At 41.4% G+C, this 18,750-nt stretch overlaps 1 protein-coding gene across 2 annotated transcripts in view; it reads right to left on the bottom strand.

Moving 5' to 3' along the window:
* Positions 1-1,119: 1,119 nt before the first annotated feature.
* phc2b (polyhomeotic homolog 2b (Drosophila)) overlaps positions 1,120-18,750 on the bottom strand; it is a 32,822-nt gene continuing 15,191 nt past the window's right edge. For both annotated transcript variants that reach the window (XM_041034140.1, XM_041034139.1), the window contains exons 7-15: positions 18,249-18,543; positions 11,981-12,294; positions 11,077-11,335; positions 7,024-7,235; positions 5,851-5,980; positions 4,863-4,968; positions 4,654-4,768; positions 3,459-3,777; positions 1,120-3,343 (exon numbers count right to left, since the gene is read on the bottom strand). In XM_041034140.1, the coding sequence (XP_040890074.1) occupies positions 3,189-3,343; positions 3,459-3,777; positions 4,654-4,768; positions 4,863-4,968; positions 5,851-5,980; positions 7,024-7,235; positions 11,077-11,335; positions 11,981-12,294; positions 18,249-18,543 (1,905 nt within the window). In that variant the 3' untranslated portion in view covers positions 1,120-3,188. The remainder of the gene's footprint in view (positions 3,344-3,458; positions 3,778-4,653; positions 4,769-4,862; positions 4,969-5,850; positions 5,981-7,023; positions 7,236-11,076; positions 11,336-11,980; positions 12,295-18,248; positions 18,544-18,750) is intronic.

Raw genomic sequence — 18,750 nt, forward strand, 5'->3', positions numbered from 1 at the left:
TTAGACAAACAGCCCACGACAATTACAGTGAACAGCTGGAAATGTCCCGTATCTACAAACTAACCAACCAGAACCAGCAGAGGGTGAAAGTCAGTGAACACGGCGAGAGAGCAGTAAATCACACCAAAGCCATGTAGAAAGTACTGATTATGTGTTTTTGCAGATATTATTTTGTATGGTGAATAGTGCCTCTGCAATAAAAGCTTATAATGAACATTCAAGTAGTTTCATTGGGTTACTTCACTTATTCTATGCACTGTGCCACTTTTTCTGTAATTCTCCAGAAAATCTCTTAAAAACAAAACAGCTTTGAAGACACTGAGGACAAAATTGTCAGATTTGTATTTTTGGTCACACTTGTGAACATTGTAAACATAAAAATTGTAAACATCCATTTATTATTTAAAAAAAAGTTTTGTTTGAAAATTTTCTGCTTTCTGCTTTTGGTCCTATTTTTCATATTCTCCTGTTTCAGAGTCTGTCTTAAAATGTTATTGTATCTTTAATATCTTTAATAATAATTTAATAATCTTAGTTTTTGTTCTTTGTTTTGATGTTGTGACACTTTAATCTGCCTGTGAGGGATCGAAGTTCATTACTTTTGGATATTTTTAGCGCTGAAACAACTCGTATACCTGAATAGATTATACCACCAACAAAAAATTAATGACTTTGATGATTGTTTCTATCGTTGATCAAGCTAAAATGTCAATTATTTGATGGCTCTTGTTTCTCAAATCTGCCAATTTACAACATGATTTTCTTTTTTTCCACGTTTATATCACTGTACACTTACAATCTTTGGGGTTTGGACTGTTGGTTACCTGCAAATGTGGAGCTTCTAATGTTTTCAGGAAGGCACTAAAATATAACAAATACAGAAGGTGAAAAGTAAAGAAGTATTCTACTTCAGGGCTTTGGAGTTTATCACTGCTTCAGAATAACACCACCACCAACTCAATAATTCATCATTTGAGCAGAGGAAACAGGTGTTTTTGACTTCTTAGTTTTGATAAACTGTACATGAACATAATGAACTGTAATACTGTCCCAAAAACAATTCAAAATAACCATTTTTATCCCCATAGTCGCACTCAAAAATGCCCCAAGACAGAACTGTACTGCAAATTATTTATAATTGCAAAATGTTGTGTAACAAACTGTTTTTGATAAATACAAGCATTTAACAAAGCATTATCTAAAAAAGTTCACCTTCCATCACAGCCACAAAACACAAATAGATATGATCATAATTTCATTAGAAAAAAAAAACATTAAAAAAACAACTCCCAGGCCATGATATTTATATATTTGCATATTTCTAAATATTGAACACCATTAAATTTCTGTTTTAAAATAACAAGGATAACTTACAAAGAAAAAAAAAGACAAAGTTTCACACTTCATTACAGTCTCTTTCCTCACTTGAGCTGCTATGTACATATAAACTTGTTTGAATTACTGCACCAATGCCACTCTCACTTTAGGTGCCTCATATAAAGCAAATTTAAAAAAAAGAAAAGAAAATAAGTGCCAAAAGCAGGGCTCAAATTGTTCCTTGGAAAACTTAGTGTCCTATGAAACAGAGACAAGAAATCGATGTCATATTTTAGTAAATCATTTTGAAAAAGCAGCAAAAAAAAAAAAAATCATTTGTAAGCAGTTTAAATCTACGGGGAAAACTGGCAAGGTCCTCATGAAAGGAAAATCAATGTCACAAAAGAAGCTGCTTAAACGGTTTCTCTGCATTCTGGCATTGTATTCGAGAGCGGCGAGAGTCTTATTGTGAGAAAAGGCAAAGGAGCATCTACTGAATAAAAATGAGCAAATTAATGAATGCAATCTTCTGTTCCCAGCCACACACACACACACAGCCATTTCTCCCTCATTCACACGCTAACAAAACTGTACAAATAACATGTCTAATAATATAATAATAATAAATTCAGACTTCACTCATGTGCGTCTCAATGCCTCAATTCAGCAATGACTGTGTTGCAGCATGACCCAGTCCAGACACAGCTGAACAGGGAGTGCACTCTGGCACTGCTCGTTCTTTCAGCCTTTTTTTTTTTTTTAACTCCACTGAATTGAACTGCCCCATTTACACCTGCTGTTATCATGGAATCTGTGTTTCGATGTTAATGACATTTGATAAAGGCCTCTTGCTGCCCCCTGCATCCACACCTGGTATTAATGAATGCCCTTGTTATGTTAATTCCGCTTTTATTATGATCAGATCCAAAACAGGTACAGAGCACAGCATGTGAAAGCAATGCTGTTATATGAGCTCTACTTACTTTCCCTTTGCAGAGGAAGGAGTCGTAGCTTTGTGACAGGCTTGAGAGAGCCAGAAAATACTTAGTTATGTGATCGTTCACCTTGCGTTTTTGCGCCCAGACCAGGGGAACCCTGGTGGCCTCTGGGCTTAAGGTGCTGACCATAAACCGGAACGACCTTTGTTGCACGTTGTACCCCATCTCTCTCTCTGTTTGGCATTTGATTGAAATCTGATCACAGCGTGAGCCAGACCACCTCAAAACCAAGTCTGGTGGAACTGATAGCAGTGCGGCTGCAACGCGTTCTGTATTCATTTGCACCTGCGTCTGCAACGTGTTTCTTTTCCAGATCAGATAAACAGATACAGCTCGCATACGTGAAAACTAGCTGTTCTACCACATCGATCAATTATATTCTCTGTCATTTAATGAGAGATTCCACATTTTGGAATTTTGGCACCGCTCTCACTGTGGCTCCTGAACATTGTTTCTAACTAGCAAACAACTGCTTAACTCCTGTGAGTGCATGTTAACAGCTTCCATCTCACACTGCAGGCCAGTACAATTCAAGTGCTCATGCCGCCACTGGTGAATCCACCATCAGTTCCAGTAGCCAAAGTTTCAATAGTCACATGGTTGCTGAGCTGGCGCAGGTGAGCATGAGCAGTTTGTGGGGTCGAGTCCAGCCAGAGTGAGATCCTGTATCAAAGGAACCAGTCCAGTAGTGGCGTGAAGGCGAGGTCATAGTGCAGTCAGTACTCTGTGCTGTCAGTGCTACAATGACGCATCCTTTGCCCTGTGCTAAGGTTTCACTCGCTGCTCCCCTCTCCCTCTCTCTCTCACACATACACTCACACAAAACATACAAACACAGATGCACTCAGATCCATGCACGCAAACACTTTCCTGCTATGAGTCTTTAAGCATGTTGATGCGTGCAAAGATCTTGAGCGCAGGCCCCAGCTTAATGTTCATGGTGCTCATGAGGTGGTCCTCCTTTAACAGGAGCAAGGCCTGTCCATCTATCTCCTGAGACCGAAACTCGTCTGCTATCTCCTGACAACCTGCATGAACAGAGGGGGAAGACGTACCTGCTGCAGTTAAAACAATTCATAGGCAAAAACAGACCAGTAAAACTGTATGTAAAGCTTTATGGGTGTTTCTGTTTACTCCACTGACCTGGCAGTGAACGGATGAACTCATAAACTTCCTCCACGTTCCACTTTGCAGGGTCGTTGGGTAAGAAGCGCTGACAGAGCGAAGGTGCATCTCTCCCGGCACAGCCCTCTTGGTCCGAGGCCCTGCTCGGCTGTCTGTGGACCTGAGCTGGGGCCGGGGCAGGAGCCAGGGGTCCTGAGCTGGCTGCTGACAGGGGAGACGGCGGCTCCTCGTAGCTGGACATGTCCGAACACGGGCTGGACTCCTCCTGACTGGGCTGTGAGGGATGTGGTGAGGAAACAGAACCGCCCTGAGTCTGCTGTGGTGAGGGGGACAGCTTCTGAAAAGGGAAACATTCAGGTATGACGTCAAGACACTACATCTGAGGAATTAATGGCTCATCAGTAAAACACTGCTGGGACATTGTGTTAGTCACAGCAAAGATTAAAGGGGTAATGAGTAAGATTTATACTGTACAACAGCTTCAAGATGACTGTAATATACCTGCAGGCAGTTGATAGGTGTGCTGGATCCATACCAAAGCCTCAGTGATTACTTTATCAGGTGCTGAACCCTCTGCATTTTAAAACTCACTTATTGGTCCAAACATTAGACAAAAGCACCCCCCACTGGAGGTTTCAGACCCAGTCCTCGAGACATTACATAACTCTAAACATTTTGGCTTTAGACACTGAAAACATTGTTCCTGAGCCAAAAAAAAATATTTTTCAGTATTAAATATTGTAATATATCACATCTTACAACCTGGGGCTTGACATAGTAAAAAATATATCTTTGTTGTGTCAATGAGGGTTTCAGTATTTTAAGAGGAGGGGAGGAGCTGCAGGAAGTACCAAGAAGTACCATGTCAAAGTTCAGTGGATGAGTGGTAAAACACAGCCAATCCAGTTGCCTTTGATGTCTCCATAACGTGCGCAGAAGGAAGAAAATCTCAACTAATAGTTTCCCATTTTTGCTGCTCACCAATAAAGGTTGACAAGGATCATAGAGCACGTAATGGCCCTTTAAAGACAGAGGGCGATAATCAGGCACTGACACAGATGATGCTTAAGTTCATTAAAAAGCATGAGGCGTGAAAAGTGCAGGGTATAAAATGTGCAGTGGAAGCAGTTTGTGATGGGAGGTGAAATGTTCATGAGGAAGTTTTACAGCAGTGAAGGAGAACGTGCGTGTGTGTGCGTGTGTGTTTCTGTACCTGCTTCTTAGCCTCTATACTGGAACGACCCTGAGATCTTCTACGCCAGCGATTCGTTGGTTTACTCCTCTCTGGACGGAAAAGGCCTATCCGCTTGGTACAGCCCACATTGTACCTGTTCACAAAGGTCCATTATTAGGGCTTTTATTTGCAAGAGGAACAGCCGACGGTTTAAATGAAAACAAACATAAAACCAAAAGGTGACTCACCTCTTTGCACAAACCATGGAGCAGAATCTTTTAGAGCCCTTGAAGGTGTAGGCAAAGTCGACCCAGCCGCAGTATTCACATGTCAGCTTCGGTTCTTCTTCTTTTTCTGTGGACGGGGAAACGGCACAACCATGAGACACAAACTAAAAGTGAAATTCTGCTGTACATCATGTGGATGCTTATTACACAATATTAAGGCAACATTTCTACTTCTGCTCCGGAGACAGGAGATGGTTGAGGCCCCAGTGCGTGGGTGTCACTCACATCGTCATACACTGAACTGCCTTCTGTGTCACGCAGGTACGTTAAGCTAAGTAGTCAAATACAATCAAACTGAGAAACACTCATCAAACTTTGAGCCGATAACTGAATTCCACTTGACAAAACCTCTTCTGAGACGCTTCTTTTGGGGAATGCATTGATACAGACCTTATTTAGCAGACTGGGTATTGGCCAACTGTCACAATCTGCACTGAATACAGTTTTCTGTTCCCCTTTATTTATTCACAGCGGTATGCTGACGTGTTTAAAGCTGCTGATGATAGTTTGCCACTTCCTGCATGTGTTTCACTATGAAGTGAAGGCAGTGGGTGGCACTTTAAGGTGAAAACAAAATGTTAACAATGACTTTGCAGTGAGCTAATGTTCTCAAACATTTACCCTGTATACACTCATTGGCCACTTCATTATGTACACCTCTTCAATCTAATGCAAACCACTACAACATCTTGGTTCCGTTTTGATTGGCCCTGTCAGAGAGGCATAAAATTTAACTGTTTGTTAATTATTGAGGTTGTAAATGTAAAGTTATTATACTGAGAGGTGTTTTGCCTACTTTATGTACAAACACGGGGGGTAATAAATAAAACTGTTGCAGGCCTGCGAAATCGGAGCATCCCCAGTTTCTTTAGCAGCATCAGAAACCAAACCAACGCCACGACGACAACAAACACAACCTATTGTACTTGTCAAATTCTTTTTGTCTCACCAGGCTGGTTCATGTCCTCCGGCTCGGAGTCGGTGTTTGCTGCGTTGCTGACCGGGGTTTTGTCAGGGTCTGAGGAGAGCTGATGATCCAGCTTCTTCGGGCTGTCGATAAGAATGGGCAGACGCTCCACCTGGGGTCAGGCAGAAAATATTTACAACTGCACCAATATGAAACGGTACACGCTCCAGAAATAAGGAGCAATGGAAGCAATAATATGACAGCAGCAAACTGAAGTGTTAAGACTACTTTACATGGGTATATATTTCAGAGCTGAAACAATTAGTTGATTATTTGATTTAGCAAATAATTGATAATTAATAATACTAAACTTGTGATTTAAATAAATGGATTCAAAGTAGTTCCATAAGCTGATCATAAACCATCAATCGATCAACAACAGTTAAGTCATTTTTAAAGGGATTTAATCAAACAAAGATGCCAAAAATTCTTCAGCTGCAGCCTTTTAAATATCGAGACTTTCTGTTTTTCCTGAAAATACACACCAACAATAAATTATAAAAACAGTCTTCACTTAACAGCCTTAGCTGAAAGCATCATATCAGTGTCTTTGCAATGTAAATACTATACTCTTTCATTGTGAATATGAATTCCATTTTTTGTGTTTGTTCAGCCTTGTATGCACGCATGGAAATATATAGAGCATTTACACAAAATGTCCACTAGGAGGCAGTGAGCCCCAGATCTAGAAATCACAACAAACGTGTCATAGTGCTGCATCTTAACAAAACGTTGTTTGGTTGAACACTTGTTTTTTCAGTGGTTAAGAAACATACAATGATATAAATGTCAATGACAGACCTACAGATACACTGTATAAACAATATAAGCTATAATAACATCATATTTAAGGGAGATGATGTGGATTAAAGAAGAATTTTGAAGCCTTAAGATAACTGAGACACTGCAGTATGTCTTTGTGGGTCATTATACACACACCTTCATCGATCTGTACTCCTTCACAGCTACAGAGAGCTACATGACTATAATTAATGACTGAATCAAACACAAGCTGTGAGCTGTCACTACTAGCAGTAACAGAGGGTTTGTGTTTGCCTGCTGACAGCTCCCAGCAGGCATGCACGCTGGAGAGTGTGGTGGCTCTGGGTTGTTTATCATGTTTCTCTGCTGGTAAAGCTGAGCTCGGGCACTTACACAGACCGGGAACGGCTCGGCTCCCTCCTGGATGACAAAGCCTTCGATGACATGTGTGAGGACCTGGGGCTTGACAATGGCCTGGGGCGGTTTGTTCTCCCCGTTCTGCGGCGCGCTGCCCGTCACGCTGGGCGCCTCGCTCTCATTTCCTGAGGTCATGGCTGGAGGTGGAGTCCCAGGTGCAGCACTCTGCTTCTTGGTTGAGCCCCCTCCTGACCGAGAAATGAATACAACACAATCCACTTAACATACAAGAGCAGGCACTCTGTGAAAAACGGCCACTGCTGCGGTCAGTTTGAATGACATTTGAGAAAATTAGACAAATAATCATTTCACACCTCAAATCTTAACATTCTGTCATTTCCTTTTTCTTTTGTGATAGTACAAGGAATATTTTTAGGTTTTAGACTGTTGGTCAGCAATCAATGGATTAATCAAGAAAATAATCAGCAGCCTTAGATTAATTATGAGTCTTTTTTTTTTTTTTTTAAAAACATGATGTGGTTACAGCGTTTCGAATGTGAATATGTGCTGCTTTTCCTCGTCATATGTGACAGTAAAGTGAAAACAACATTTAAAGATATCACCCTGGGATTCATGAATCTGTAATCTGCATTTTTCTTTATTATTTGAAAATGAGTCGATTATCACGATCAAACTGTTAAGATGTCTATAAACTTATGAGGAACAACAGGAATAACTAACGCTTTACTTATTCTGTTGTTATTCTGTTTGTCTTCACGTGATCACAGATTATAGCACGGGACAATCACATACTAAGCTCCGTATGCTTTTAACGTTACATTATGCAAACCAAACACACGATTGTCGCATTAAAGTCATCTGCAGGCTGATTCTGGATCAGTCATATCCACCTGCCGCTGACGGCCTCACAACAAACAACAGTACGTGTGGAGTGACCTACTGGCACGCTGTCGGTCCACAACAGGCAGTAAATTCATCACGTATCACTCCTAATGTCACAACAACGTCCTGTGGATAACATCCACAAAGCGAAAGTAAACAGGCGCCATGCTTTGTCATGTTATAAAAGCCCTCGGTGCTGAATGAGAAGAGTTTTCCTTACCGCGCCAACTTCCGCTCCGTTCAGACACAAAACATGTGCGGTTTGGTTTGTGTTTGTTGCCGTAATGATCGGACAGACACACACCGACCAGCTGCTGCTGCCGCCGCCGCCGCTGCTGCTGCTTCTGTTCGCGACTGATCGGGTTTAAGCTGCAGCGCCGCTTCAGACCCGTACATGTAGCTCTGAGCCAGGGTCCGCCTCCCTGTTTCCTCCCACAGCCGCTAGCGTCGGCAGCTCTGATCCACCTCAGGCTGCTGCTGCTGCACGTCAACGCGTTTCACCCGAGAGACCGACACTCTGAAGACCGACACTGGTTTATCGTCTTTTTGTGCCCAGCGACTGCAACCAGTTCATTAAAGCGTCGAACAGACGCACACCGACTGGTCTGTCACCGGACACTTTGGTGCAAACGAGTGACTGTTGACCTGGTTATCCTGGTTTTAACTATATTTCATGTACTGCAGAACATAACCTGATGGTTCATTCACATTTCATTAGGTACACGCAGCTAAACCTAATGCAGCAGCCCGGTGATAAATCCTGCCTTCATGACAGGTTCAATGTTCAGTTTGTATTCAGACAGTTTCAGAGACGTGTTACTCAGCATTTTGGAGGCCGCGGTTTGTGATGCTGTTGTGTGATAAGGACAGATGTTTCTATTATACCACGTGTTTGTTTGTTTGTTTACTGTTGTGTCTATGTTTATGCTGCTCTCTTTGCCATGTAATTTATTTATTATTTTGTCCACCCCGTTTCTATCAGTGAGGGTAGGCTGAATAACAAAAACACCTCTCTGTGTAGTGCAATACAACAGCACAAACTGCAGCCTCCAAAACAACCATAAAGCATTTCCAATAAAAACTGAACGTTAGTGTTTCAAATAAACTGCCACCTGAGAGTATCTCTGTAGGAGTTTAACATTATCCAGTCACCGTTCATCAGTGGCTCTGATTCCTCCACGTTACAGACAGTCTGTCATTTTTGTACTGCAGAGCAGGTGTTACTAATTTGAGAAGTTCACGCAATATTCATTTTCTATTTCTTTCCTTAATTATATAACTTAAGGCGCCGAGAGAGGATGTCAGTGTGAATTGTTTATAGCAGTAAGGTCTGGTCAGGGTTTAGAAAGGCCCTCATTAAATTCAGCATTAACAAAAGCCGAAAATAACAGTAGCACTGTGGAGGTGTAAATATCAAACAAACAAATGCAAAACAACAGATCGCTCGCTTTGTTCCTTGCAGCTGTTAGAGATCTGAAACTGAAACAAAAACATTTTCATACATTCTGCAGCTCTGCTTTCAAAGCCCTCAGTGGGGCAATTCTGACAACTGCCCTTCCAGGAGCAAACACCTAGATTTATAGCCAACAGGTTACTTACATCAAAATACCTAGAGCTGCATGCCTACATCAAATTTAAAAACTGCAGATGAAAACGCCACTAATGCTGTGCTCTGATTGACTTTAGCCCAGCATGAAAAACACAGACCCCTCATTCATTTCAATCGTGTTTCTTAAGGGTAGCTGAGGTAACACTAGAGGTAAGGTTAAATGCAGCCAGCCTTGTACATGAAAATGTGTGTCAGCACACTTCCTGAAATTATAAACGTGTTGGTGATGTCCAGTCTATATTTTCTGCATTTTGTGTTTGTTGGCGTGCTATTAATGTAAAGCGCAAGTGAACAAAATCAGCTTTTGTCTGAAGGCTTTTTCTTTAAATGGTACATTTTTCTATAGTAGAAAATCTGAAATGTTGGGATCGTTGCATCTTAGCAGTCATCAGACCCAGCAGACAGTGGATCACCAAAATAGTTTCCTGCTCTGGCGCTGAGCATCGCACCTCCACATCACACCCAAACTTGCTGCCCACAAACAGCAATTTGTGGTTTTCAAAATGTTTCATTTTACAAAAAAAAACCACACCATTAGCACTATTTCCAGTCATTAACGAAAAACATTACTATAGAAACTGATTCATGTCAACATTTATAATATACACCCAAAATCATTTGTGCTCTGCAAGACGACAGTAGCTGCTGCATGATCATCCTCTTACAATATCTGAAACCTACTGACCATGTGAGTCAAATCACTCACCAGAACTACCTTTATCCCTTTTATTCAAATCACCTGGCTGACAAAATGTGCACAATAAGCAGAAAACACAGCAAATAAATAAATAAAAAATACAATTTTACTGATGATGCAGCTAAAAGCTTCTTAACTGGATTATACATATAGCACTTTAGGGTCCACCCACGTTTCATCACTTAAATATGCTTTAGGCCAGGATATCAAAACAGTTTTTCCAAAGTTTAGAAACATTAATTCTTCCCAGCAACTGTCATACCAGGCTATTACAAAAGCAGGCCTCAGACACTAATGGACAAAAGCTGTTCTGTTACTGATAAGTCATCAGCCCCATTCCCACAGCAGGTTGTTTTTTTGGTAAATGTCCAAACTTAGAGTATAATTGTCAAAGGCAGTGAAGTGCAATCGTTCACTTAGTCTGTAAACCTGCACAATCCAACAGAATAGCGATGCAGTTTTATTAACACTTTGTCAGAAAGGTTAAAGTTCACTTCTGGTATATGGGTGTCGACAAAATATAACCACAATGTTCACTGCTCACTGGGAAATCACAAACAACAACAGAGCAATATGAGAGGAAGGAGCAGTGACACTAAACCATGAGCTGCAGACGAAACGTGCTGAAATACAAGTAAGCATCAGCACTGACTTTCTTTTCCTCCACTGAAGATTGCAAGAGTTGACCAAATCAAGGACAGCAGAGCAGAGATAGGATATGTTATGTGTCAAGGTGAAAAATTGCAATGAACACAGTGTTTAAACTGCTGCCAGTCTTCCTGTCCCAGCGGCTGATTGGTTAAAGAGTTTATGAACCTAAACATTTAAGTGCTCCACAAAGAGTAATTTAGCAGCTTAGAAAATCATGCTGAATCATTACCTTGTGGCTGAACAGCTGGTGTAGCTGGGTCGACCTTGGGCTGTTCTACAGACTTGGTGGGTTGTGATGGCAAAGGTGCAGGCTGCTGCTGCTGCTGCTGCTGTTGTTGCTGTTGTTGTTGTTGTTGCTGTTGTTGCTGTTGTTGCTGCTGCTGCTGCTGCTTCTGCTGCTGCTGCTGCTGTGAGGAGGGGGTCGGACATGTTTCCCTCACCACAAGTGAGGTTGGTTTATCTTTACTGTCCTGAACCAGTCGAGAGGCCTAAGATGTGCATTAGGAAGAAAATTTAGAGGGAAAAACATGAGAATGTGCATCTGAGAGTCAAGAAGAGACACATCAGGGGCTGTTGGTACTTTTAAAGTTAGTGACTCAAATACTTTAAGCCGTGGGGACTGGAAAATACTTCAGCAGTGGGAAAATATTACACCAGGAATCCCAAACTCAGAAGACTCCTCTTTAAAATGTATGTCTTGGAATTGAAATTGATACTGTGGGTGTTACTGGAACATCAGTTTTTGTTTTGATGGTTACCACTTTCAAAATACCAAGTTCAAGGGTGTGAACAACACAAAAAAGTCAGGATGTTAAGTAGGACACAAAGCCATGCCCCGTTAGAAACAAATGGAGGACAAATAAATGAATCACATCCATTACACAATCATGGAAACACCTACAATGGACAATGTACGGCATGTTACTGTGAGAGAGAGAGAAATCATCTCAGATGTGGTTGTGAATATTGGTTTTTAAAAATCTAATCATCATACTCGAGAATACTGGGGAAATCCCTGCAATTACTTACTTAAGTCTAATCTTTTAAGTCTTTCCACAATTTTTAACATTAACACTAATACTAGCAACAACGTGATCTGACTAAACAAACTTTGTGTGTGTAACTGTACTCACCGTTGGCTGTATTTGAAGGTTGATAGCCGTAAGCTGGACGGGCTGAGTTTTGGCATGGCTGAGGGAGGAGTGGAGGGCATGGGGGCTGATGGTGGAGTGGAAGATGGTGGCCTGTTGGCTGGGTGTAGAGGGGTGGTGTGGAGCAGGTTTGGGCAGCACGGGGACAGGGTGCTGTGAAGGCTGAATGGAGGCTGTTTGCAGCAGCTGGCCCGGAGTCTTCTGGGAACCTTGACCCTGATGGACCACAAACTGCTGCTGCTGTTGCTGCTGCTTGTGTTGCTGAACCAGGGAGTGCGGCTGAATCTGGGTGTACGCTGTAATGAATAATATGTATGTTTATTTCAAAGTGGAAGGCCATCAATGTTATCTTTTTAACTGTGTAAAATGACTGATGCTGAATAGCCTTTATATTATTCTCATACCAAAAAACAGGCCCAACGTTATTTTACTTAAACGATGTGTTTCCACCACAAGAACTTTCCCTGGGGAACAGCAACCTCTTGAGGAACTCAGTTCCCTTTACCTGTGTTTCCACCAGAAGAACCAGAATCTAAATTAAGCATCCCAAAGATTTTGTGACTGATGGCCCGACAACGAAGTCCAGTTTTTTTTCATCCATTTAAGGAGGCCATCGAAACTCTTGATAGAAATTTGCTTTACCTATCCGGGGCTTTACTTTAGGGAAAGTTTCACAACGTAAGTTCTTGGGAAATTACAGTTCCTGCAACTTTTGTTACTATTGGTCAGTTAAGATTCTTTCTGTTTAAACTTGCTGTGAAGCGATTCGAAAAAATCGGAATCTATTATCTAAAAGCAATTTTTTGGTTGAACGTTGATAAACCAACAAATGACTGCAGGAGATACTGTTGGCAAGGGGCAGAGGATGGCTACAATAGCGCTAACGCAATTAGTCAATATAATGTTTAACAAGCATTACACAATTAACCATGCGTGCCACAATCTTATCAAATATTATTGTGTTCTATAAGGTAAATCAGACATATCTTTACTGTGTTGAGTTGTGACTTGCTAGAAAACGTGAGCATTATTTATTTCACGTGTGCCCACAACTGTCCAAACTCAGCATATATATCAGAGGCAGCGTGCCACAGGCTCATAAACAGTGAAAAATGGAGACGTCTGCACAACAGAGCTTGTTTTGTGGCGTTCCCTTCACCTGTGTGCCCCCTGTTGACAGGATGTAATATTAAAAGCTTGTTGAAAGGTGCGCAGAGTTCCGCTGTTGCAGTTTTGGCGTGAACACAAATCGTTTCAAAATGGCCTGTCACCACCTGTCAGTGCTGTTGTGGGTAAAAAGACATCCTGAGCTCATAACTTGCCCTGAAGCCAAAGACACAGTACATCAATCTTGTATAGTGGGAGCATGTGTGAGTAGGCGAGCATTCAGCGGAAGTAGCCCGAGGCTAGTCTAATATTAGAAATGCCTCAGGAATGAACATACAGACTCAACTGTCCATGACACTTTTTATAGAGTTAATGTTAAGTCTTTCAACTGGGTCCCTGCCCCTCTCCTGCCTCCTTGATCACTGGCAATTCTACCTAATAATAAGAACTACTATACTCTTATTAGTGAACTCCAAACCAGAAATGAGTTAACCCTGCAGAGAAGTACTTTACAGTAGCTTCTACTACTTGAGACGAGTGAACGTGGAGGTGCATTTGGTGATGTTAATAAAACCCCCCAATAAATCCAAGCATGGAAAACTGCCAAGTACATCAGCATGTGTCTCAAATCCCCATCATTCTCACCCTCCTCCTCCTCCTCCCCCTGTTCTTTTCATGATGTTTTGTGTGGGATAGGCTCCATCTGGTTTCAAAGTTTCCCTGTGAGTGACTAACCACAGTCTGTACCCTGCTGTGGAAAATGTAGATGTTTCTATCCAGCAGAGTTTGCATGTCATTAGTCGCTTTAGTGCTACAGGATCTGCTGAAAAGTGTTTTCTTTTTCACATGGTGAGACACAGTGGAACCCACCAACAGAAAATTCGGTTAGCTATGGAACACACAGAAGGCCTTCAGTTAATATTTACAATCTTCAGAGGAAAATGCATGGGAGCCTTGGATGGGTGGATACAGCCAGTGGTATGATAATCAAAGATGGCCGCCTATAAGATGAATCACACAAAAAAACATTTCAGGGGATAACAACATCCACCAGTTCAGCAGCTACGCCTGGGGGTGGCACAAAAATAATTGATTCTTAGATGCATCATGATTTTCTCTTGAAAGATTCAGCACAAAACTCCTTAATCTGAATTTTGAAAGTAGGTGCAATTTTATTTTGAAGAGTATGCATGGTACAAAGGAGTACCCCAATGTGTTAAAATTAGGGGGAAAAATATCCTACAAATATCTTTATTTTGCATGAGGAGTTAATATTTTGATCTTGGAAACAGTAGTTTGATGAGACTAGAGATGAAATGAATAGGTGACTGATCAATTAGTTGATCGACAGACAAAGCAACCGAATCATTGTTTCAGTCATTTTGGGTCATTAATGAATCCTGAAAATATTAGAACTAGGACAAGGACAACAAGATGTGTTTGTTAACATAGTCCAAGCTGTAAAGGACCTGCCCTGATATTCTGTCACAGAAAATCCATGTTTCTGCTCAATATAGCAAACACTGGAACTAAAATACAACATACAACTCGCAGCACCAACGCACACACTGTACACTAAATGAGAATGGAATATTGGGCTGATGTTAATTGTTATATAGCATGTATATAAGTGTGGCCGCAAAACAAGACAAATTATAGAAAACTGCTGCACATTAGTCAAAATGCATCAAGAATTGTTTTGTAATTGAATTGCAGCACTCTGAATTCAAAGTCGAATCAAATTGTCAGGTAACTCGAGATTCCCAGCCTCAGTCTGAGTGAAGGAGGGGGATTTCTGAATCAGTGCACACCGGATACAACCAGCCTTCCCCATGAATCTTGACAACTTTCTCAAGCCTCTAATGAGGAACAGAGAGAAGACTTGGAAGAAGAGGAAGACAGGGGAATTCATTTAACTGCAATTCCCCCTCAAGGTCTTAGGATTAAGGACTGGAATGACTCCGGCCCCCACACCCACACGCATATATGCAGTCATACAATCTGCAGTATGTGGCACTGGCCTCCACTCCCCCGTAATGTGCAGATATCTTACTATGTTTGTGCATAGTTGTGCAGTGTCCTGAGGTTGAGGACAGTATACGTTCCTGATGAGTGTGTAGCACCAGGCCCTGGAAAATCCCTGGGTTTCCACATTCTCACTGGCTGCCGCTTTGGCTTACTTTCCTGAAACACATTCCAGCCTAAAACAACAGAGCAACAGCAGGCCTTACGCCATCTTTCCTCACTTCAATACAATTCAAAATCAGGTTTGCAGATACTTTATTAAATGGGGATTAGCATGAAGAGAACACTAGCAAAATTAGAAGAACCAATGTCGGACTCCTGTATTCTAGCAGTGGTATACTCTACAGTGAGTGTACAATTTGGGTACCGCCTGACCCTTTCAATCCTGCATTATTTGTACACTGAAAAAGTTTTACATAAAGTTGAAGTCTGGGTTTTCATTTTGAAAAAGTTACTTGAGCATTTAGTCTCTTGCCTTTCCAGGGGTTTTCGTAATCATATTCAAGTGAAACTGGCAACTGATACTGTTGCTAGCAGCTACATAATTTTGCCAAGACACAGGCATCATGTGCAGTCCTGCTCTTTTAATCTATGAGTATGGTGCTTTTGGGGGTTCCCTGCTGTGGTTTTTATAGGAAGGTGGCTCTTTCCTGCCAAGAAGAGGCGATCAAATACTTGCTGCAACAAGCCAGACAGCTTAACAGCGGTTTCCAGCCCAATTCCTATTCAAGGGAAAGCGACTGACTCTTAATGTTTGTGACATACACTGTAACAGAAGCATTTTCCCAAAATGATCTAACATCTTTTGGATAGCCAGATGACCAGAAATAGCAAGCACAATTAATCACACCTCCTCCATCTTTGCTGTCCTCTCAGATCAGGACAGACTAGTCTCTGTTGAGTCACGTTAAACACCAGAAAAGTAAAGCTGAGGTTGATTAACAACACAGTTTGTTACTACTACTAGTCTCCTTAAATCTTCACTGACATTTGTTTATCAGTTTCCTAAGTTTTAATATGCCTTCAAGCAGTGGTAGAGGAAGTATTCAGACTGTTTACCTAAGTCAAAGAAGGACTACAATGCAGAGAAGTACAGAACTATTAGCAACATAATGTGTGTCAAGTATGACACAAGTACTAGTACCTCAAGATTGCACTGAAGTGTTGTCAGAATTGTTGAAATTCTGAGCAAAGTGCATAAAAATGTGCCAACAAAGTGCTAAAAGATTTACACATTATTTAGACAATTTATGCTGGTATTGCAGGCTTACCCCACAATTAACCCAATAAATGTGAGGCCAACACAACTCATTTAGGATGGAAAGTAAAAGTAATACAGCAACTATTACTGTAACTAAATGCCTTCTCAGCAGTGGTAAGTAATTAACTACCTTTAAAAACTTGCTAATTAGGTACAGCGCCTAATAATATCTAAAATCTAGTCATTAAAGCCAAGGTTATAGACACCAATCACCAGCAACATTTCCTGTGGCTAAATTAGTGGTTTGTCACTTCTATTAGCTGTAACAGGACACTCAATGTCAACCGTAACAGTATTTGATGAAATTTTGGAGACAGTGGAGTGTCAGGACAAAAAGCTTTGTGACTTTAGCATACAAATCAAAGTGCATAATGACCCAGTCACAGTCAAGTTGAATCCAAGCTTTTATCCTAATCTGAATCCTATCAACGAGCCATACGGCCTCTCCTCTTCCTGACCCACAGTGTACTAACTCCCCAGCATCTCATGTGCACACCTGTCCCTCATGCCCTGCTGCTATGGCAACACATGTTAATTTTTTTCAGACAGCACGCAGCCAGACTTTCAGCTTCCATCCTCCCTTTCATCTTATGTGAATCCATTACTGCAACAAAGCAAGACACAGTTGTGCATTGACACATTCAGATAATCCCCAACCACCCCCCTCCTTTCCCAGACACAAGCCCCAGAACACACACGTGCACACATCTGAATAGGCAGACAAAAACAACAGCATGCATTAACACTGTGTACTGCAGCGTAAGGTTCACAGTCGTGTACAAACACAGTTACCATTCCCAGCAGACATAAACAAATGCAGTACATACATCGTCATATTTTTAGGCTCATGTACCGTCCACACTATAAACTATGTTGTAAAATGTGATGTTGCAGTATGAATCCATCTGAAAGGACTGAACTGGACTTAATCAGCTTGTAAAACTGGCATATGCACAACCATTCAACCTAAGAAGAATAAAAAAAAAAAAAAAAACAGCTGCTGACTTCCAATTACACAATAAGTGGTTTAGAAAGACTCTTGTGTGGCATTGTGCCTTCCACAGCTTCTAGTACACAAAGCAGCTCGACTGTTCCAGACACAGCCCAACACGCTGTCTTTAATACGGCTGGTTTCACCCCTTCAGTGAGCGAATGGGCTTGTGATGCAGGCCCTGACATGTCACACTAACAGCCGAGAGAAAGCTATTAAAAGCGTGAAGTGTAAAAACTCTTTTCTCATCTAATCTTACCATAAACATGAGAGCACATTTCTACTGTACGCCAGACAGCGGCTTGAAACCTCACGTCTATTTTAAGGTTTGAAAAGTGCACGGGTTACAAAAAAGAACCGCGCAGCAGTTGGCAGAAAATTCGGCAGTTTAATTTATCTGCCCACAAAAATAAAAACAAACCTCCTATGGAATTTTGAGTGTCCGTGTCTGTACAGATATAACACAGACCCTCTAGTAAAGTAAACTACAAAATTTAACATACACACCTACACATTTGCACTGTAACCAATGTGGACCATGTGTGCATGTGAACACAAATACTGACACTTACCTAATATCAAAAATCAAGGCTAACCATGGTGAAATTTTGAGGCAGTTTAACAACTCGTTTGATAAACCTGAAGATTTAACGAGCAAGTTCTGAAATACTTGATCAATGCATTCAGTGTTTATTTTTGACTTGGGACACTAAACAAAATTTGGTGTTACAGACAAATAAGCTGAGTGATTACTTATGTTTGTTTTATTTTGTTTATATTTCTTCTCTAATCGTCTCGTCTATAAATTTAGAAAATGAAACGTTAAAGTGAACTTTTCAGGCTGTGGGATCGCAAGCTTTACTTACCTGGAGCAAGGAGAGGCTGAGCACTGACGGCCGTAACACTGCGGCTCATGTTTATAGCTCGGACTTCTGTGACTGCTGCACCATCTCCCTTCTTCCCTCCATCAGAGGAGCTGTCGGAGGTGCTGGCCTTCCCTCCTGTGGTGCCCTGCGTCCCCTGGCTGGGATTCTTGATCAATGACGTTGGCTGGATAGGCACAGGGCTCTGCTTCAGACTGAGAGCCTGCAGGGTCTGAGCCTGAGAGGAAGATGTGGTCGCCCCCTGCTGGCCACGTATGGCCAGGTTCTGGACCTGATTCTGGATAGAAACATAGAGATTACAGACATATTCAAAGTGAGTTGAAGGAGAGTATTTTAACAAACATTGTACTTTAACAAAGCTTTCAAACTAATGCTGTTAATATAACAGGTGCAAGTGTAATATGTTTTTATCTTTTCATTCATTGTTGCTCTGCCAGATTTGTGAAAACATTTATGCTGTAGTTACAAAACCTCTACTCTCTAA

This window comes from Toxotes jaculatrix, chromosome 3 (genome assembly GCF_017976425.1).
Source record: "Toxotes jaculatrix isolate fToxJac2 chromosome 3, fToxJac2.pri, whole genome shotgun sequence".
In the NCBI taxonomy this organism is placed as follows: domain Eukaryota; kingdom Metazoa; phylum Chordata; class Actinopteri; family Toxotidae; genus Toxotes; species Toxotes jaculatrix.